We start from the raw sequence: 22,082 nt of genomic DNA, 5'->3' as shown, positions 1-22,082 counted from the left end.
GTCTGCATTTTAATACATTTCAAGTAGATCCCTACTCTGGATTTCCATATCATTTGTGTAGAGAACATTTGGATAGGGCACAGTACACGTTTCAAGTTTATTATTATTATGTATGGGATAGGCTTGGGATACATTGTCAACAAAATGCTTACTTGCAGGTTACATCTCGATAATACAACAACAATAAGAAATAGTACAAAATAAGAATATTAACTTAAAGTGCAGGTATACATCATGGACATATCCTCTCCTTTCAACTCAGTAGCACAGAAGAAAAAGAGAAGACCAAGAGAGGACCACTGAGGACTATTGAAATACACCCCAAGTGAAGTTTCGTTTCAACTGAAATGCTCCGAATGTTTAAGGAGGAAACCGAGAAAAGGGATTGCCCAGAGAAGACCGCTAAAGCCCACCCCCGCACGCAGTTTCAGTATTACACACAATCGGTTAAAATAACAATTTTAATTAACAAAGTCTTTGAAAATCTTTCATATTTCTATAATCGTGTTGGATTGAATTTGTCAACAACAACTTCATATTGGTTTACACTAATTCAGTGAAGTCAGATGTTTGTCATCAGACCGCCCCTCCGTGATATTATTTGAGTCTCCTGCATCCTTCCAGATCTTTCTCCTTTCAAAAAAATATTTTCAGTACCAGACCATCGTTTCTTCTCACCACAAAGACCAGCAAACTATGTCATGTTGAAAGCTGTCATCAAAACTATAATCACGAGTGGTAAGTTTGCATTACGTCTTACATTATAAGAAAGCATCCAATATAATTATAATTGACATAAAATATGTTTTATGTTCAGTCTGATATCGATCCTCATTTGACATCGACGAGCCCGCGCATGTAGGTTATCCATGATCTGGATGTCAAATTTCCATAGGCCTATTATTATTAATGACATTAAAACGTCCGTTGGAACCGATTGTCGTGTATTATGGAAATCAAGGACATGTTGCAGATTGAACTACAGTAGCCTAACACATAGGGCGAAAACTACAAGAAAAGTGTTACACTACACTCTTGGGGAAAAAAGGTGCTATCTAGAACCTTAAAGGGTTCCTCAGCTGTCCCCATTGGAGAACCCTTTGAAGAAACTTTTTTGGTTCCAGGTAGAACCCTTTCGGGTTCAATGTAGAACCCTTTCTACAGAGGCTTCTTCATTGAGTTTTTACATTTTATATAATTAAAGCCACAACCCTGAATTTGTGTTTCAGCGTTATCCCGGTAGTAGGCCTATGTAATGAAATATTTTTGTCCACATTCAATTTTCCACAGCCAACAACACCTGTAAGCAACAGCAAAATCAGACAATCCCGTAGTAGAATAGTTTACCAATTAGATTGTTCAACCTGTTGCATTCTATGCAGGGCAACCCCTAGCATTTTTGGGGCCCTAAGCAAGATTTTGTTGGCGTGCAAAACCTTGTGTAACGGCTCTCATATGGCTCATCGATGAAGGACTCAGTGCTGTTCTTTTTCACGGTTAATTATCCATCAAAGTTGAACAACTCTTGCTCCATGATGCGTGATCTTGCGCACATACAGTACCAGTCAAAAGTTTGGACACACCTACTCATTCAAGGGTTTTTCTTTAATGTTACTATTTTCAACATTGTAGAATAATAGTGAAGACATCAAAACTATTAAATAACAAATATGGAATCATGTAGTTACCAACAAAGTGTTAAATAAATCTAAATATATTTAAGATTCTTCAAAATAGCCACCCTTTGCCTTGATGACAGCTTTGCACACTCTTGGCAATCCCGGCCAAAGTGTTAAAAATTGGTTCAACATTGAATCCTATTATAAACCTACTGTTAACATTAACTAACACTCACACTTTATCCCCCCCCCCCTTTTACCCTTTTAACTCTGACTTTGTTGATAGTACATTTTTCCTCAAAGTAGCAAACTATGACTGATATGAGGCTGTTCCATGTAGCTATTTTAAGATGAATCCACTAACTGTGTCTGTTAAATGACTAAAATGTACACTACCGGTCAAAAGTTTTAGAACACCTACTCATTCAAGGGTTTTTCTTTATTTTTACTATTTTCTACATTGTAGAATAATAGTAAAGACATCACAACTATGAAATAACACATATGGAATCATGCAGTAACCAAAAAAGTGTTAAACAAATTAAAATATATTTTATATTTGAGATTCTTAAAATAGCCACCCTTCAACTTGATGACAGCTTTGCACACTCTTGGCATTCTCTCAACCAGCTTCATCTGGAATGCTTTTCCAACAGTCTTGAAGGAGTTCTCACATATGCTGAGCACTTGTTTGCTGCTTTTCCTTCACTCTGCTGTCCAACTCATCCCAAACCATCTCAATTGGGTTGAGATTGGGTGATTGTGGAGGCTAGGTCATCTGATGCAGCACTCCATCACACCTCCTCCTCAGTCATATAGCCCTTACACAGCCTGGAGGTGTGTTGGGTCATTATCCTGTTGGAAAAAAATAATAGTCCCACCAAGCGCAAACCAGATGGGATAGCGTATCGCTGCAGAATGCTGTGGTAGGCATGCTGGTTAAGTGTGCCTTGAATTCAAAATAAATCACAGACAGTGTCACCAGCAAAGCACCATCGCACCTCCTCCTACATGCTTCACGGTGGGAACCACACAGGCAGAGATCATCCATTCATCTACTCTGCATCTCACAAAGACACGGCGGTTTGAACCAAAAATCTCTAATTTGGACTCATCAGACCAAAGGGCAGATTTCCACCGGTCTAATGTCCATTGCTCATGTTTCTTGGCCCAAGCAAGTATTTTCTTCTTATTGGTGTCGCTAGTAGTGGTTTCTTTGCAGAAATTTGACCATGAAAGCCTGACTCACACAGTCTCCTCTGAACAGTTGATGTTGAGTTGTGTTTGTTAGTTGAAATCTGTGAAGCATTTATTTGGGCTGCAATTTCTGAGGGTGGTAACTCTAATCAACTTATCCTCTGCAGCAGAGGTAACTCTGAGTCTTCCTGTGGCGGTCCTCATGAGAGCCAGTTTCATCATAGGGCTTGATGGTTTTTGCGACTGCACTTGAAGCATCTTTCAAAGTTCTTGAAATGTTCCGTATGGACTTACCTTCATGTCTTAAAGTAATGATGGGCTGTTGCTTCTCTTTGCTTATTTTAGCTGTTCTGGCTACAATATGGACTTGGTCGGCTTCTGGGGTTGGCTTCTGTATACCACCCCTACCTTGTCACAACACAACTGATTGGATCAAATGCATTAAGAAGGAAAGAAATTCCTCAAATTAACTTTTAACAAGGCACACCTGTTAATTTAAATGCATTCCAGGTGACTACCTCATGAAGCTGGTTGCAAGAATGCCAAGAGTTTGCAAAGATGTCATCAAGGCAAATGGTGGCTACTTTTAAGAATCTCAAATATAAAATATATTTTGATTTGTTTAACACTTTTTTGGTTACTACATGATTCCATATGTGTTATTTAATAGTTTTGATGTCTTCACTATTATTCTACAATGTAGAAAATAGTAAAAATAAAAACACTTGTAAGCTTATCGAGGGACTGTCAGTGACTGACATAACATGAGGAAAACTGCTGATTCACAACCAAATTGCACCATGTGTATTCTACTATTCTAACTCTCAACAGTAAATTGAGACCCCGAGTTGTAGGCGTGACCTTATTCTTACCGGAAAAAATATGGCAAACCAAAAACCCCTTTGCTCTCTGCGCCTGACTCCGCACCCACCACTCCTAGCTACGTAACATGTCCTTGCATTAGTTGTATAAGTAATACAGTGTGCTATACAACAAAAACAGTTTCTACATACAGTGCCTTCAGGAAGTATTCATACCCCTTGAAAATAAAATTCCAAATTTAGTTGTGTTACAGCCTGAATCCAAAATGGATTAGATTTTTTTCTCACCCATCTCAACACAATACCCCATAATGATAAAGTGAAAAAAATGTTTTTAGAAACGTTTGCAATTTTATTGAAGTCAAAACTGTAACTCGGCCACTCAGGAACATTCACTGTCTTCTTGGTAAGCAACTCCAGTGTAGATTTGGCCTTGTGTTTTAGGTCAATTGTTCTACTGAAACGTGAATTGATCTCCCAGTGTCTGGTGGAAAGCAGACTGAACCAGATTTTTCTCTAGGATTTTGCCTGTACTTCGCTCCATTCCGTTTATTTTATATCATGAAAACTCACCGGTCTTTCACAATTACAAGCATACTCATAGCATGATGCAGCCACCACTCTGCTTGAAAATATGGAGAGTGGTACTCAATAAAACGTGGTATTGGATTTCGCCCAAGCAAACAGGATACATGTTTTGTTATTTTCTGCAGGCATCCTTCTTTTCCCTCTGTCTATTAGGTTAGTATTGTGGAGTAACTACAATGTTTTTGATCCATCCTCAGTTTTCTCCTATCACAGCCGTTAAACTCTGTAACAGTTTTAAAGTCACAATTTGCCTCATGGTGAAATCCCTGAGTGGTTTCCTTCCTCTCCGGCAATTGAGTTAGGAAGGACGCTTGTATCTTTGTAGTGTTTAGCAGTGTGTTAAATCTGTGTTTGAAATTCATTGCTCAGCTGAGGGACCTTTACAGATAATTGTGTGTCGGCAACAGAGATGAGGTAGTCACTCAAAAATCATGTAGAACGCCTTACACGGAACCCAAACTGGCCTCGCACGTGCGCCATCGTGCATACATTTATTTTGTCCCCCTACACCATACGCGATCACGACACTCAGGTTAAAATATCAAAACAAACTCTGAGCCAATTACCTTAATTTGGGGACAGGTCGAAAAGCATTAGACATTTATGGCAATTTAGCTAGTAAGCTTGCACTTTCGAGCTAATTTGTCCTATTTAGCTAGCTTGCTGTTTCTAGTTAATTTGTCCTGGGATATAAACATTGAGTTGTTATTTTACCTGAAATGCACAAGGTTCTCTACTCCGACAAATTTAATCCACGCATAAAACGGTCAACCGAATCGTTTCTAGTCATCTCTTCTCCTTCCAGGCTTTTTCATCTTTGAATTTATATGGTGATTGGCATCGAAACTTTCATAGTATTACCACGACGACTGGCAACACAGTTTGTCTTTCAATCACCCACGTGGGTATAACCAATGAGGAGATGGCACGTGGGTACCTGCTTCTATAAACCAATGATAGGAGAGGCAGGACTTGCATCGCGATCTGCGTCAGAAATAGAAAGGACTTCTAGTTTAGCCCTTGGCAACGCAGACGCTCGTTGACCCGCGTGAGGAGTGTGGGTGCAATGATTGAATAACATATACATTTCTACATTTATTTTTCAGCCACATGCATGAGCGGTGTAGTCAGGGTATTAGGCTAATGGCCACTGACGTTTGATTTTGTAAATACCCCCCACACACACAAAAAAGCTATAACCTGCTCCTTCCCTGACTTTTCCTAAATGTTTGAGTTTTACATTGCCTGTTTGTCAGAATGTTTATATCACAAACAGAAAACTTTTTTTCCACACCTATTCTGAACCTAACCCGCCAAGACGATGCAGTGTAGGACATTGATACCCAGCCAGGTGCTAATGTGTATCTCTCTCCTCACTGAATGAATGACAAATTAATGAATGGGTGTTAATTGTGCACGTTACTTCACAATTTAATTTAAATTAGGCCTTACTGAATGATAAGAAGGGTGAAGAGGTTAATTTAATTTAGAAAGACAATAGTGTAATGATTAGTTTGTTATGCCTATTTATAAGCTTTGGTGCTCATGTTTATAGCAAATAATTTAACCGCGCGCCTTGCAGATTGATACTTTTTCGTTTTACTTTAAAGAGAATGGTAATGACTGTTTTATTTACTATAATGCTATTACTAATTAGATGTATTGTAAGGGAAATGAAAACATGCTACCTGTTGCAGTAGGCCTTTAGAATAATGCATGTTGATGAGCAAGGGGAAACAATTGATGTCAGTCAGCCAGACCCATTAAAACTACAACTAAAATGTACCGAAACTCATTTCTCTTAAGAGTTAGCGTATAGACACGCGTATAGACACGATTAAATTGACAGTAGTCTGATGAGTGACATTATTATCAGTTGTCAAATTATACATGAAGAGATCTTATTTGACAGATGCAGGGAAAGGAGCATTACTTTATCAAATCCTCTTTCAGTCACATGCAGGTAAAACATTTAGATTTCTATGTAGTATCAGAAAGAGCATATTCTGCAGTTTCTATGACACTTACCTTTGTCAAGTAGCTCTCAAAATTCAAGAGATGCATCTCTATTTTCAAATGTCACTTTTTCCAAGAATATCTGTGCTGTCCATGCTTTCATTACTTGACCACTAGCAGTGGCAGCAATGCTCTGGCTGCTATGCAGACGAGTAACATAATAAACATACAATTCTCCATTCTGTTATCTTTTAAATACATTTTCTTATTTCCACAATGTTTGCTTTAAACCTGCCTAAACAAATGTATAATGGACTTCTTTGTGATGGACTCGTTTTTACATAAAGCCTAGAGCAGGGGTATTCAACTCTTTCCCTATGATGGACCGGAGCCTGCTGGTGTTCTGCTCTTACCTGATAATGAATTGCACACCCCTGGTGTCCCATGTCTAAATCAGTCCCTGATTATAAGGGAACAATGAAAAAAACGCAGGCCAGAGTTGAGGTCCAGAGTTGAGGTCCAGAGTTGAGGTCCAGAGTTGAGGTCCAGAGTTGAGGTCCAGAGTTGAGGTCCAGAGTTGAGGTCCAGAGTTGAGTTTGAGGGGTCTAGAGTAACATAAACTAATGAAAATGCTATTATGTTCTTTGAAACAATTGTTTTTTAGTTTTCTAATGTTACCTGAGACCTTTATAAAGACAACCAAATAATTATTCTTTCAATAGCATATATTAAATTTTATTATTAGACTGTTATAATGTTGATGTGTCATTGACTGGAAGTGTGGAAAATTATGACTTTTTTCACTAGGACATTGTAGAATTATACAAACATATCCTTGACTCTATCTAAAAACAATAACTATTGTTATATTTTTACATGGATATATTTAGACTAATATTTCTTCATGAAATTCATGTTTTATAATTAATTGTTTATGCACTATTTATCAAGTCTTGGTGCTTATGTTTGCGTACCTTGCAGATTGGTATGCATCTGACGCGTATGCTAAATGGGACACCTGGCAACCTTCTCAACGTTCTCTAGCGGGCACTAATAGGCTAAAAGGCCAGGTGGTTCTAGTGTTATGTGCTATTATTGCACACAGAGTCCATGCAACTTATTAGTTGACTTGTTAAGCACATTTTTACTCCTGAACGTAGTATTGCTATAAAAAAAGAGGGTGGAATGTTTATTGACTCAAGACATTTCAGCTTTTCATTTTAAAACATTTAGAAAAACATAATTCCACTTTGACAGTATGGGGTTATTGTGTGTATGCCAGTGACAAAAAATCTCAATTGAATTATGCACTTTAGCGATTGCCAATGGTGTTGAATGCCAATGGTGTTGAATCCTGGCTATGTACCCAGGGCTAAGTGTAGCCTATCAGGTAGGCCTACATTATATTCACAGTACATAATCCTTGGTTGGCTGAATGCCAGTGGAACATTTCTTTTGGACATTCAAGTCATCAATATGTTGCTAACTTATGTTTAGACTTTACAGTTTGTGATCTGGCTATTGATTAGCCCAATCCGGTAAATGTAGATGGGAAACCCCCAGCCTATTTATTTATAGCTGCTGTGCTGCATCAGGTGATAATGCTTATTGCTAAATAGCACACCTTTTAATTTTTTATTTATTTATTTCATCTTTATTTAAGCAGGTAGGCTAGTTGAGAACAAGTTCTCATTTACAACTGCGACCTAGCCAAGATAAAGCAAAGCAGCGTGACACAGACAACAACACAGAGTTACACATGGAGTAAACTATAAACAAGCCAATAGCACAATAAACAAGTCGATGACACAGTCGAAAAAAAGAAAGTCTATTTACAGTGTATGCAAAAGGCATGAGGATGTAGGCAATAAGTAGGCCAAATGAGCAAATAATTACAATTTAGCAGTTTAACACTGGAGTGATAAATGAGCAGATGATGATGTGCAAGTAGAGATACTGGTGTGCAAAAGAGCAGAAAAGTAAATAAAATAAAAACAGTATGGGGATGAGGTCGGTAGATTGGGTGGGCTATTTACAGATGAACCATGTACAGCTGCAGCGATCGGTTAGCTGCCCAGATAGCTGATGTTTAAAATTAGTGAGGGAAATAAAATTGTCCAACTTCAGCGATTTTTGCAATTCGTTCCAGTCACTGGCAGCAGAGACCTGGAAGGAAAGGCGGCCAAATGAGGTGTTGGCTTTGGGGATGATCAGTGAGATGTACCTGCTGGAACGTGTGCTACGAGTGGGTGTTGTTATTGACCAGTGAACTGAGATAAGGCGGAGCTTTACCTAGCATAGACTTATAGATGACCTGGAGCCAGTGGGTCTGGCGACGAATATGTAGCGAGGGCCATCCGGTTAGAGCATACAGGTCGCAGTGGTGGGTGGTATAAGGGGATTTGGTAACAAAATGGATGGCACTGTGATAGACTGCATCCATTTCGCTGAGTAGAGTATTGGAAGCTATTTTGTAGATGACATTGCCGAAGGCGAGGATCGGTAGGATAGTCAGTTTTACTAGGGTAAGTTTGGCGGCGTGAGTGAAGAAGGCTTTGTTGCGAAATAGGAATCCGATTCTAGATTTGATTTTGGATTGGAGATGTTTAATATGAGTCTGGAAGGAGAGTTTGCAGTCTAACCAGACACCTAGGTATTTATAGTTGTCCACATATTCTAGGTCGGAACCGTCCAGGGTGGTGATGCTAGTCGGGTGGGCGGGTGTGGGCAGCGAACGGTTGAAAAGCATGCATTTGGTTTTACTAGCGTTTTAGAGCAGTTGGAGGCCACCGAAGGAGTGTTGTATGGCATTGAAGCTCGTTTGGAGGTTAGTTAGCACAGTGTCCAAGGAAGGGCCAGAAGTATACAGAATGGTGCCGTCTGTGTAGAAGTGGATCATGGAATCGCCCGCAGCAAGAGCGCCATCATTGATATATACAGAGAAAAGAGTCGGCCCGAGAATTGAACACTGTGGTACCCCCAGAGAGACTGCCAGAGGTCCGGACAACAGGCCCTCCGTTTTGACACAGTGAACTCTGTCTGCAAAGTAGTTGGTGAACCAAGCGAGGCAGTCATTAGAAAAACCAAGGCTATTGAGTCTGGAATACGGTGATTGACAGAGTCGAAAGCCTTGGCCAGGTCGATGAAGACGGCTGCACAGTACTGTCTTTTATCGATGGCGGTTATGATATTGTTTAGTACCTTGAGCGTGGCTGAGGTGCACTCGTGACCGGCTCGGAAACCGGATTGCACAGCGGAGAAGGTACAGTGGGATTTGAAATGGTCAGTGATCTGTTTATTAACTTGGCTTTTGAAGACTTTAGATAGGCAGGGCAGGATATAGGTCTGTAACAGTTTGGGTCTAGGGTGTCACCCCCTTTGAAGAGGGGGGTGACCGCAGCAGCTTTCCAATCTTTAGGGATCTCGGACGATACGAAAGACAGGTTGAACAGGCTGGTAATAGGGGTTGCAACAATGGCGGCGGATAGTTTTAGAAAGAGAGGGTCCAGATTGTCTAGCCCAGCTGATTTGCACGGGTCCAGGTTTTGTCCAGGGGGCTGTTGGCCGGGGTTGGAGTTGGAGTTGTTGGCCGGGGTTGGAGTAGCCAGGAGGAAGGCATGGCCAGCCGTTGAGAAATGCTTATTGAAAGTTTTGACTTTCATGGAATTATCGGTGGTGACCGTGTTACCTAGCCTCAATGCAGTGGGCAGCTGGGAGGAGGTGCTCTTGTTCTCCATGGGCTTTACATTGTCCCAAAACTTGAAGTTAGAGTTAGAGTTGGAGTTAGAACTACAGGATGCAAATTTCTGATTGAAAAAGCTAGCCTTTGCTTTCCTGACTGACTGCGTGTATTGGTTCCTGACTTCCCTGAACAATTGCATACCGCGGGGACTATTCAATGCTATTGCAGTCTGCCACACGATGTTTTTGTGCTGGTCAAGGGAAGTCAGGTCTGAAGTGAACTAAGGGCTATATCTGTTCTTAGTTCTGCATTTTTTGAATGGGGCATGCTTATCTAAGATGGTGAGGGAATTACTTTTAAAGAATGACCAGGCATCCTCAACTGACAGGATGAGGTCAATATCCTTCCAGGCTACCCGCATAAGTGTTTTAGGGAGCGTTTGATAGTGATGAGGGGTGGTCGTTTGACCGCAGACCCGTTATGGATGCAGGCAATGAGGCAGTGATCGCTGAGATCCTGATTGAAAACAGCAGGGGTATATTTAGAGGGCAAGTTGGTTAGGATGATATCTATGAGGGTGCCCATGTTTACGGATTTAGGATTGTACTTGGTGGGTTCCTTGATGATTTGTGTGAGATTGAGGGCATCTAGTTTAGATTGTAGGACTGCCGGGGTGTTAAGCATATCCCAGTTTAGGTCACCTAACAGAACGAACTCTGAAGCTCAATGGGGGGCGATCAATTCACAAATGGTGTCCAGGGCACAGCTGGGAGCGGAGGGGGGTAGATAGCAGGCGGCAACAGTGAGAGACTTATTTCTGGAGAGATTAATTTTAAAAATTAGAAGTTTGTTTAACTGTTTGGGTATAGACCTGGAAAGTATGACAGAACTTGGCAGGCTATCTCTGCAATAGATTGCAACTCCTCCCCCTTTGGCAGTTCTATTTTGATGGAAAATGTTATAGTTGGGTATGCAAATCTCAGAATTTTTGGTGGCCTTCCTGAGCCAGGATTCAGACACGGCAAGGACATCAGGGTTGGGGGAGTGTGCTAAAGCAGTGAGTAAAACAATCTTGCATGAATGCATGAAACCAAGGCTTTTTCGATCACAGAAGTCAACAAATGAGGGTACCTGGGGACACGCAGGGCCTGGGTTTACCTCCACATCACCCGAGGAACAGAGGAAGAGTAGGATGAGGGTACGGCTAAAGGCTATCAAAACTGGTTGCCTAGAGCATTGGGGACAAAGAATAAAAGGAGCGATTTCTGGGCGTGGTAGAATATATTCAGGGCATAATGTGCAGACGAGTATGGTGGGGTGCGGGTACAGCGGAGATAAGCCCAGGCACTGAGTGATAAGAGAGGTTGTATCTCTGGACATGCTGGTTATAATGGGTGAGGTCACCACATGTGTGGGAGGTGGGACAAAGGAGGTATCAGAGGAATGATGAGTGGAACTAGGGGCTCCATTGTAAACTAAAACAATGATAACTAACCTAAACAACAGTATACAAGGCATATTGACGTTTGAGAGAGACATACAGCGAGGCATAAAGTAATCACAGGTGTTGATTGGGAGAGCTAGCTGAGGCAACAATGGGTGAGACAACAACAGCTAATCAGCTAAAACAACAACAACAGGTAAAATGGCGATGATTGAGCAGAGAGGGTCGGTTAACTACACACAGAGCCTGAGTTTGCAGCTGGGGCCGACAAATAAACAGAATGGAGTACCGTGATTGATGAACAGTCCAGCAGGCATCAGCTATGTAGCCAAGTGATCATAGGGTCCTGCCTGATAATATTGACAAATATGTTATTGGGAGCATTTTATGTTTAAGATGTCAGCATCATTTTATTTTAATTCATTTTGGAGTAGAATGTCCTTATAAAAAGTCACCAAAACTGACTTTCTCAATGTCATTATCCCCCCAAAATGACATAATTAATTGAAATGACCATTGAACAGCATTAGGTATTCATTATTTGTTTCTTTGGGATCATTAGAACTGCATATTTGTACCATTTTTTTTTTTCTTAGACACCCAGCTCCCTTCTTTTGGGATTTGCAGACCACGGCTACATCTTGTCTTACACAGAGTAGCTGCTAGTTGGCCTACATTCAGAGCCTGAATTGAAACTGAATTGTTTCATTTAACTTTGTTTGACCTTGTGATTTTATCTGTTCATTGAAACTGTTTGTGCCTCGGGCATTATTCAAAACGAATTTGGAAGTGATTGGATCAGCAAGTGTGCACCACCTTAGTTACAATGTTTGTGATGGTATCCTTTTCAGTTTCACAATAATATATTCTTGCCCTCCTTGTTTTATGTTTACAGCAACATGACAGCACAGCCTTTATGCAGGTATGGTGAAGACAGAAAGAAATTGGGTAAATTAAGTTTTGTTGGTTTAATTCTGAATCTCTCTGGCCTATTCAATGGGTGACTATACTGAATTTCATGTAATGGAATATAATGTCGCAATGTTTTTCAGCTTCTCTATAAGTTTGACTGAAGAACCACTTCAGTGAAAAGGATTCAATGGATTTCAGTATGGCTGAACAAGTCGAAATCAAGGTATATAACAAATAATAAACAATCTCTCCACAATATGCTGTTTTTTAAGAAACACCAAAACTACATTCAGCTTTCTGCTTGGTTTATACAGTATACACATTGGTTATGTTCTGCTTGTGGTCATAGCTTTAGATGGGATAAAACTCTGTTAAATCAGCTGTCAATAATCTTATTGTTAACATCCATACACAGTGGCTTATACATTTGAATGAAATTTGACTATTTTATTTCAGAATGAAGAGGAAGGCAAACCAACTGACCTGCCAGATGAGATTAAGGATTGGAATAAACATCACTTGAAACAATGGGCTCTCAACGAGGCTTGTGTGGATGGTGAATCTGCAAATATCTTGCTTCGGCAGAACATTAATGGGCCCAGTCTTTTACTTTTAGAAAAATCTGATTTACTAGAGGTGGGTGTCACACTGGGGCCTGCAAAGTTGATCATTCACAAGCGGGATGAACTTTTGAAATTTAAGAAAGAGCAGTTGAGTAGCCCAACAACGAATCAGTCTGGGAGACCGTGCAAGCCGTACCCTTTTCATCGACACCATGATGCCTGCAGGTACAAGGCGAACAGTGTTCTTGATGTAACAGAATCCGGTGCATCAGACTATATCGAACCCTGTCATGAATATAAAGGATACATCCATATGTCAGAGGCAGCTGTGGAGAGCAAAATGAAAAAGTTCACTGATGAGGTTATTCGATTTGCAGCAGCCTGCATGAATAGCCGCACTAATGGCACCATACATTTTGGAGTTGGTGACAAGCCAGACTTTGTTCATGGGCAAGTTTTGGGAGTTAGTGTCCTGGATAAAGAGGCATATGTCAATGCTCTGCCACAAGCCATTGAGGGTCATTTTGAGTATAGACATATCCAGACAGCCAAGATGTGCATCAAACCACCTCGATTTGTTGAGGTTCTCAATCCTGATATGACATCCTCAGAGAAGTATGTGATAGAAGTGGACATCGTGCCAGACTTTGTGATCTGTCAAGAGAACTTCTATCACGTTTTCCGCTTGGATACAAGGAAATCAAAGAGGTCCAAAAGCAAAGAAACAGAGAAAGAGGAGAAAAAACTCTTCTTCATTCGTGATCACAGCAGCAGCAGGGATCTCCTTGCAATAACCACTTTTGCCAAGCCAAAGGAAGAATACAATAGGTTTCTCGACGATGTGCCACAGCTGTCACTGCTAAGAAAACAAGCGGAGGAAAATCGCCTTAGTGTGGTTAAAAGTAGTGTCCAGGGCTCCAGACTAAGTGAAATGATAACAGGTGGATCCCAATCCTTAGACAAGTCCCACTTCGAGCGGTATTTGATAGTGACAAACAAATCACATTTAGTTCAATTGGAATCTCTGGGATTTATTCCTGAACTAAACCCAACTGCTGTTTTGGACTTTGACCCTGAGTCGGCAAAACATGGATTGATGAAGCACTTTGAAGAGCAGAGTACAATAAATATCCACTTGCCAGTACAATATAAAATCACAGAGGCTGTCGAGGACATTGCTAGCAAGCTAAAACTGACTCGAAACACCAGCTGGATCCTCTGCAATGGGGGTATCGAAAGAGAGAGACCCTCAGATGTAGATGACTGGTTAATAGAGAAAGGAGCGTCTGTACGAAATATGATTTCATTTCTGTGTCGGAAAGATGTGCTACCACACAAGAGATTCCTGGTTATTTTTATATTGCTGTCTACTGTGAGTGAGAAAATGGACCCTCTGCTCGAGACCTTCAGCACATTCTGGCAGGAGCTCAGAGGAACAGAGCAAATACTTTGCATCTGTGAAAATGAAGAAACATTCACCTGCTGGAGGGACCTGATTGAATCCCGCTATGGATTAGACATTAAAGCAAGATCAATCTATGAGCTCAGTTTTGCTGAAGTTAACGGCACCGTCCTCAGCCTGTGGTCAGACAACCGTAAATCCAGCCGTTTCCTACCCTGTGGAGGAGGCAGCAAGGTGATGTTAAAAAAGAAAGAAGAGGGCAGCCTAGACATCCTGAATGTTCTGTGTGTGAATCAGTGTGAGGGAGGAAATGAAGACAAGGCCATCATACAGGAGAAGTTCTACAAAGGAGGAAAGGTGTTATGGTGGAACTTCTATTTCTCTGAGCAGCCAGGATCCATGCCATTCATCAAACGGGACAAGTTTGACTTCATCATGAACACTGTCCTACCAGCTTTGAGCTCTTTGAGAAAAGCTTGTGTGTCCTTCAAACTTTTGCATGTCCCAGGATGTGGTGGAACTACACTAGCCATGCATATATTATGGGCACTGAAAGACAAGTTCCGTTGTGCTGTTCTGAGGGACAGAACCGCGGATCATGTTGTTGTTGCCGAGCAGGTGGTCAAGCTACTGATGTATGAGACAAAAGAACAATCTCCCCGGATTCCTGTGTTGCTCATGCTAGATGACTTTGAGGAGATGGATGACGCATATGATTTGCAGCAGCTCATTGAGAAGGAATGTGTCAAGAAGGACATTGGATCTAGGTCCCCGCAGGTCATTCTACTCAATTGCATGAGGGCTGAGTCTTGGGAGAAGACTGAATCAACTGAAGACACTGTGTTCATTGGCAATAACCTCTCTGAAATGGAGCAGAGGCAGTTCGAGAAAAAACTGGAGGAGATTGAGAAGACCTACAAGAATGCAGACACATTCTACGCTTTCATGATCATGAAGAAGAACTTTTCACCCGAGTATATACAGGGTGTGGCTCGCAACACCCTAAAGAGCTTCAACATAAATCACAAACATGCACAACTCATTGCTGTTCTGGTCTTGTTGAATGTCTACTGCAAGGGTGCAACACTCTCAGTCTCTCTCTGTGAAGAGTTTCTTGGTCTCCAGACCAAGCCACATAGTGGGTCCTCTGATGTTAAGGCTGGATTTGGGAAGTTTTCCACTCTAGTGACCTGCTGCACAGAGGAGGCTAAGGTTGTATTTGAGGCAGTGAGAATGATCCACTCAAGCATGGCCGTGCACTGTTTGAAGGAGCTTACAACCACATACAGTGTAACCAAAGCTGAGATCACTGATCTACTGCTCACCACAGACAAGCTTTATGAGTGCATACAGGGCAAAGATAAACTCATGAAGGATGTTCACACCATGTTAGTGAAAAGACATCACTCAGTCAAGGGTGAAGATTCTAAATTTTCACCTCTCATCCAGGATATTGCAAAAGAGACACCAGGTGTTGAAGAAAATGTTCTATTCAATGCAGCCAAGCGCTTTGAAAAAGATGCTGTCATCTCTCAGCTTCTTGCCAGATACCAATACCTGAAGAAAAGGGATTTCAGGGAGGCAAAGGACTGGGCAAAGAATGCGAGAGATCTTTCCAGAGATAACTCCTACATTTCTGACACATCTGCACAAGTGATCAAGCATGAGCTAAAGAGTGAAATACAAAGTGACAAAGAAGATCCCATAAAACCTGAAAGGCTCAAAGGCTATCTTAGAATGGCCCAGTCAGCAACAGAGGCCTTCAGGGATACACAGGAAATTGCAAAGAAGGAGGCTACTCTGAGAGTACAAAACAAGAGAGACAACAGCCCTTTCAACACTGCAGGGTGCCTTGGAGAAATTCAGGTTGCAGTCATCATCATCGACATACTGGAAAAATGTCCAGTGTTTTCTTCAGGCAATGTCCGTCATGACATTCTGAGTGAAGTTCTGTCTGGCAGATTTACAATCCAAGATGTTGCGAGTAATGATTCCAGACGTAACAAACATGCCTCATATTACTACATTCTCCGTGAATTTGAAGATCTTTTGTACAACCTCAGACATAACATGAAGAGGCATTTTGATTTTCTTGACAGCTTTCATGTCAATTTGGGTCCCAGGTTCACCCTGAAAGACAGTCGAGAGGAAAGAACTCGACAGGAGCTCTTCCGGTGCTTTCAAAGATACAGTGACCTCTTTTGCAAGACAGATTCCACAGAATTAATGAAAAACAAGAACCTGAGCATCATGCTCCAAATTCACAAGGCAAGGCAATTTTTGGAGATGAGAAAAGCTGATACTTACTCTGGGATTCTAAATTGTCTCTCTAATGTTACCTCAACTGACATGATGGTAAAGATAGTCCTGCAGTATGACTTCATTCTGAGTAAAACTCCTGAAAGGAGCGTGAGAGAAATGGTCAATTTCATCTATGCCAATGTTGTGCTAAGCTGTGTCAAACCTGAATCTCAACACCTTCGCCCGTATAAGATCCTCATTGATCTTCTTTGCCAGGTTCTTCAAGGTCAAATCCCATCTGGTGAGACCTTGGCATTGCACTTCATTGCTGTAGCTCTGCTGTGGCCACAACAGATCTTTATGTCACAAACTGTGGAGTCTCAGAAGTTGGGACGCTATGTGTCACAGATGAGGACATCATTCTGGAATGAGATGAAATCTGTGTTGAATGGAAAGTCGCCTGTTGTCCATTTCTTCTTGGGGAAGAAACAGGGCTATGACCGTCTTATCCACCTTGGAGAACTTGAGAGGTGTGTAAGCCCACAAGAAAACTTTGCTTCGCTCTGGGAAAATGGCAAAATATGGAAGCATGAGAGGGTCAAGGAGCTCCTTTGCAGGGTGACAGGATGGGTTCAAAGAAAATTAATTTTGGCAGTTCCCTGGAACACAGGCTCAAAGATCGAAGTCATTCCAATGTTTAAAAGCCAGCTTTGTGGAAAGATCGAGGGAGAAAATGTGTCTTTTGTCATTGGTTTCTCAATGAAGGGCCCACTGGCTTTTGACATATATTGAACATCTAGAACAGCGTAACGGATGCAATCCCGGCCAGAGTGTTAAAAATTGGTTCAACATTGAATCCTATTATAAACCTACTGTTAACATTAACTAACACTCACACTTTATCCCCCCCTTTTACCCTTTTAACTCTGACTTTGTTGATAGTACATTTTTCCTCAAAGTAGCAAACTATGACTGATATGAGGCTGTTCCATGTAGCTATTTTAAGATGAATCCACTAACTGTGTCTGTTAAATGACTAAAATGTACACTACCGGTCAAAAGTTTTAGAACACCTACTCATTCAAGGGCTTTTCTTTATTTTTACTATTTTCTACATTGTAGAATAATAGTAAATACATCAAAACTATGAAATAACACATATGGAATCATGCAGTATCCAAAAAAGTGTTAAACAAATTAAAATATATTTTCTATTTGAGATTCTTAAAATAGCCACCCTTCAACTTGATGACAGCTTTGCACACTATTGGCATTCTCTCAACCAGCTTCATCTGGAATGCTTTTCCAACAGTCTTGAAGGAGTTCCCACATATGCTGAGCACTTGTTGGCTGCTTTTCCTTCACTCTGCGGTCTGACTCCTCCCAAACCATTTCAATTTGATTGAGGTCGGGGGATTGTGGAGGCCAGGTCATCTGATGCAGCACTCCATCACTCTCATTCTTGGTCAAATAGCCCTTACACAGCCTTGAGGTGTGTTGGGTCATTGTCCTGTTGAAAATCAAATGATAGTCCCACTAAGCCCAAACCAGATGGGATGGCATATCACTGCAGAATGCTGTGGTAGGCATGCTGGTTAAGGGTGCCTTGAATTCTAATACATCACAGACTGTCATCAGCAAAGCACCCTTACACCATAAACTCCTCCTCCTCCATGCTTTAGGGTGGGAACCACACATGCAGAGATCATCTGTTCACCCACACCGCGTTTCACAAAGACACGGCGGTTGGAACCAAAAATCTCCAATTTGGATTCCAGACCAAAGGACAAATTTCCACTGGTCTAATGTCCATTGTTCATGTTTCTTGGCCCAAGCATGTCTCTTCTTATTATTGGTGTCCTTTAGTAGTCGTTTCTTTGTAGCAATTCGACCACGGAGGCCTGATTCACACAGTCTCCTCTGAACAGTTGATGTTGAGATGTGTCTGTTACTTGAACTCTGTGAATCATTTATCTGGTCTGCAATTTCTGAGACTGGTAACTCTAATGAACTTATCCTCTGCAGCAGAGGTAACTCTGGGTCTTCCATTCCTGTGGCGGTCCTCATGAGAGCCAGTTTCATCATAGCGCTGGATGGTTTTTGCGACTGCATTTGAAGAAACTTTCAAAGTTCTTGAAATGTTCCGTATTGACTGACCTTCATGTCTTAAAGTAATGATGGACTGTCGTTTCTCTTTGCTTATTTTAGCTGTTCTTGTCATAATATGTACTCAATCTATTACCAAATAGGGCTATCTTCTGTATACCACCCCTACCTTGTCACAACACAACTGATCTCAACCGCAACTGTCTCAAACACATTAATAAGGAAAGAAATTCCATTTTGGGTGACTACCTCATGAAGCTGGTTGAGAGAATGCCAACAGTGTGCTCAGCTGTCAGAAGGGTGGCTATTTGAAGAATCTCAAATATAAAATACATTTTGATTTGTTTAACACTTTTTTGGTTACTACATGATTCCATATGTGTTATTTCATAGTTTTGATGTCTTCACTATTATTCTACAATGTAGAAAATAGTACAAATAAATTAAAACCCTTGAATGAGTAGGTGTTCTAAAACTTTTGACCGGTAGTGTAAATATTAAATGTACTGTATACATGATCTAATCTTGGTTTTTGTCACATTGTTGCAATATTATATCTCTAGCAAAGACTCCAGGATATATTTCTTTCAAGCACATATTTAGGTTTAATATTGAGTAAGGAAATATTACTATTTTACCATTTACTATTACTGCTCTGTATACGTGTTCCAATTTCATTTGACTGTTTGTACTGTTTTGCTGTTCTTCTTTGGTTTTACCATTTACTGTTAGTACTATATGCATTCCAAGTTTGATTTACTGTTTGTACTGTGCTAATGCTTATATTTCCTTGGTTTTACCATTTAGTATATGCATTCCAATTTTATTTGACTGTTTTACTGTTTGTTTTTAAAATTATATTGATATAATTGTTTTATGTTTATATGTGCAGTGCAGCTATCCAGTGAGACATTTTGATTCATGTGTTTCTAAATGCACTGATGTTTGTAAAAATTATTATTTGTTAAAATAACTCCAAAGCACTCGGGTATCATAACCATGAAGTAAATACTCCAATCATGTTTCCTGAATAAAAATTACATTTACTTATTTGTTCTGTATTAAATGCCAAGATTATGGTGTGTTACAGTAATCATATAATCAGTTAGGTGACCATCACTGCCATAAAAAGGTGTAAAGTTCAAGCAGGCTAGAACTATAATAATATATTGATGCAATATCTCTGCTACAATAAAATACAAATAGCTTAATGGTATGACCGATTCTCCAGACAGAACTTCCACCTGTCTTACTCCCATATCAACCCTCACATATTTGTATTTGCCTCAGGTTTGGTCGATTTTGGGGTTTGTTCATGTACTATGGCCTTTCTACATTTGATATTACAGACTGTATTTTCAACAATGCAAGAAGACACATTGATGCAGTGACTATAATCAAAGATCCAGCTTATGGTGACGAGAGTATTTAAAAAAAAACAATGTTTTCACAGTGTCTAAATTGCCGTTCCAATTTATCTACAGTACTGCAGTTAGGTTACAGCCACTGAGCCACATAATGTTATTTGTAGTGAATCTCATTGAATGAAGTGGGTCAAATCTGACTCACATTTCCCAAACTCGCCTACTGATCAAATGTGTGCATTGATGAATTATTTCAATAATTTGCAGATATCACATTGCGGTCATGTTTGTTCAGAGCAATATTGTATTTTTACCTTTATTTAACTAGGCAAGTCAGTTAAGAACAAATTCTTATTTTCAATGACGGCCTAGGAACAGTGGGTGAACTGCCTGTCCAGGGGCAGAATGACAGATTTGTACCTTGTCAGCACGGGGGTTTGAAATTCCAACTTCCGGTTACTAGTCCCATGCTCTAACCACTAGGCTACCCTGCCACCCCATATATAAGGAGAGACCTGAGAAGGCTCGGCCTCAGACTCCAAATCGTAGCTTAATGGGGAGAACCGGTTGAAAGTTTCTGTAGGCTGAATGAGTGACACTGGTTGAGCATGCCAACAGCGTTTCTTTCCAGAAGCCTTGAGAAAATTGCCCGGCTGCGGCGACTGCGCAGGGACATTTGAACTACTATCTGTACTTACTGGTGGCACAAATGCTGTTACATCCTTTCCTACACTTAATTTTCCCATGCCTAACAATTGCATCTGAAGCTATCCTCACCATAAGGCAGGCGATAGTTCTCCTGTAAATTATGAGTACAGCGAATGCAATTAGATGGCATAGTGTTAACGTTAAAGCTTTTTCATAGTGTTAAAGCTTTTTCATAGTGTTAATGTTGAAGCTTTTTTGGCATAGTGTTAATGTTAAAGCTTTTTCATAGTGTTAATGTTAAAGCTTTTTTGGCATAGTGTTAATGTTAAAGCTTTTTCATAGTGTTAATGTTAAAGCTTTTTCATAGTGTTAATGTTCAAGCTTTTTTGGCATAGTGTTAAAGCTTTTTCATAGTGTTAATGTTAAAGCTTTTTTGGCATAGTGTTAAAGCTTTTTCATAGTGTTAATGTTAAAGCTTTTTCATAGTGTTAAAGATTTTTCATAGTGTTAATGTTAAAGCTTTTTCAGCTGGTGGAGGTCCTGTAGAACCATGTCCAGATAAAGCGTCTGGGGTGAAAAAGGTTGAGCGAGGAAAAAACTAAGACGTTGGTAATAGTGTTAAATGCAGATTTTGATTAAACAGTTATTAAAAGTAAATTTGTCAGGTAGTCAAGTAACAACAAGCAGCACCTGGGACAAAACATCTCAAAAAAGTTTTTCTTATAGCAAGGCATCCTAAGTTGTTGGCCTGAAGTGAGAGTGTGGACGGAAAGAAGGTCCGCGATGATGGCCTGAGCCAAGGGAGTTCCTCTGAATGTAGGCTATCCTTAAACCAATCTCTCCATAACATGGTCACAGCTTACCCAGAATGCCTGTAGCTGGTTAGGATCCTGGGGCCAGTTCAAGTAGATCCTGCTGGTGGCTGTCAGTTACCAGCCTCAAGGCCAGACTTGACAACATGATTTGGCATCTCTCTCTGGAGCGCTTTTCTTGCGAAGTACTACGTTCACTTTTGTAGCACAACACGAAAGTTGTGGTGAAAGTATGTTGTACATTAATAAATAACAAAAGCATCAGGAACATATTTTGATCAATGTATGACAAAATATATGTTTAGTGTTATCATTAATAAGCTATTTGTATTTTATTGTAAAATAGTTATTGCATCAATATATTATAGTTCTCGCATGCTTGAACTGCACACCTTTTTATGGCAATTGTTGATAATGGGGCACCTCACCCTACCATATTTAAAATAAGGGACACCCTAGGAGACAAATGATCACTTTAACACACTACACCATATACACACCATATTATTTAAAATACCCCTTTTTCTCCCCAATTGGTGGTTAGTCTTTAAAAAAAAAATATATATATATATACAGTATATATTATTTTTATATTTCTTTTTTTAATGTTTATTGGACATATAAAGAAATACAAAATACAAATTGAACAGATACATCCTTATACCCCATATACTTATTGAACCACCTCCCTCCCTTTAACAACAAAAGCAGCATGAATACAAAAATA

The 22,082-nt window shown here is 40.3% G+C and overlaps 1 protein-coding gene across 2 annotated transcripts; it reads left to right on the top strand.

The window, feature by feature from the left end:
- The first annotated feature begins 408 nt into the window (after positions 1-408).
- Positions 409-19,577, top strand: LOC118366902 (sterile alpha motif domain-containing protein 9-like). 2 transcript variants are annotated; one of them, XM_035749718.2, is made up of 4 exons: positions 409-738; positions 12,203-12,229; positions 12,360-12,442; positions 12,676-19,577. In XM_035749718.2, exons 3-4 carry the CDS (start codon positions 12,407-12,409, stop codon positions 17,215-17,217), a joined length of 4,578 nt encoding a protein of 1,525 aa, XP_035605611.2. In that variant the 5' UTR covers positions 409-738; positions 12,203-12,229; positions 12,360-12,406; the 3' UTR covers positions 17,218-19,577. The 2 variants fall into 2 exon arrangements, with proteins under 2 accessions (XP_035605611.2, XP_035605610.2); XM_035749717.2 differs by having other exon boundaries at positions 12,203-12,255.
- Positions 19,578-22,082: the final 2,505 nt, after the last annotated feature.

Source organism: Oncorhynchus keta, chromosome 34 (assembly GCF_023373465.1).
Source record: "Oncorhynchus keta strain PuntledgeMale-10-30-2019 chromosome 34, Oket_V2, whole genome shotgun sequence".
NCBI classification, from domain to species: Eukaryota; Metazoa; Chordata; class Actinopteri; order Salmoniformes; family Salmonidae; genus Oncorhynchus; species Oncorhynchus keta.
This window is presented reverse-complemented; position numbering and strand designations above follow the sequence as displayed.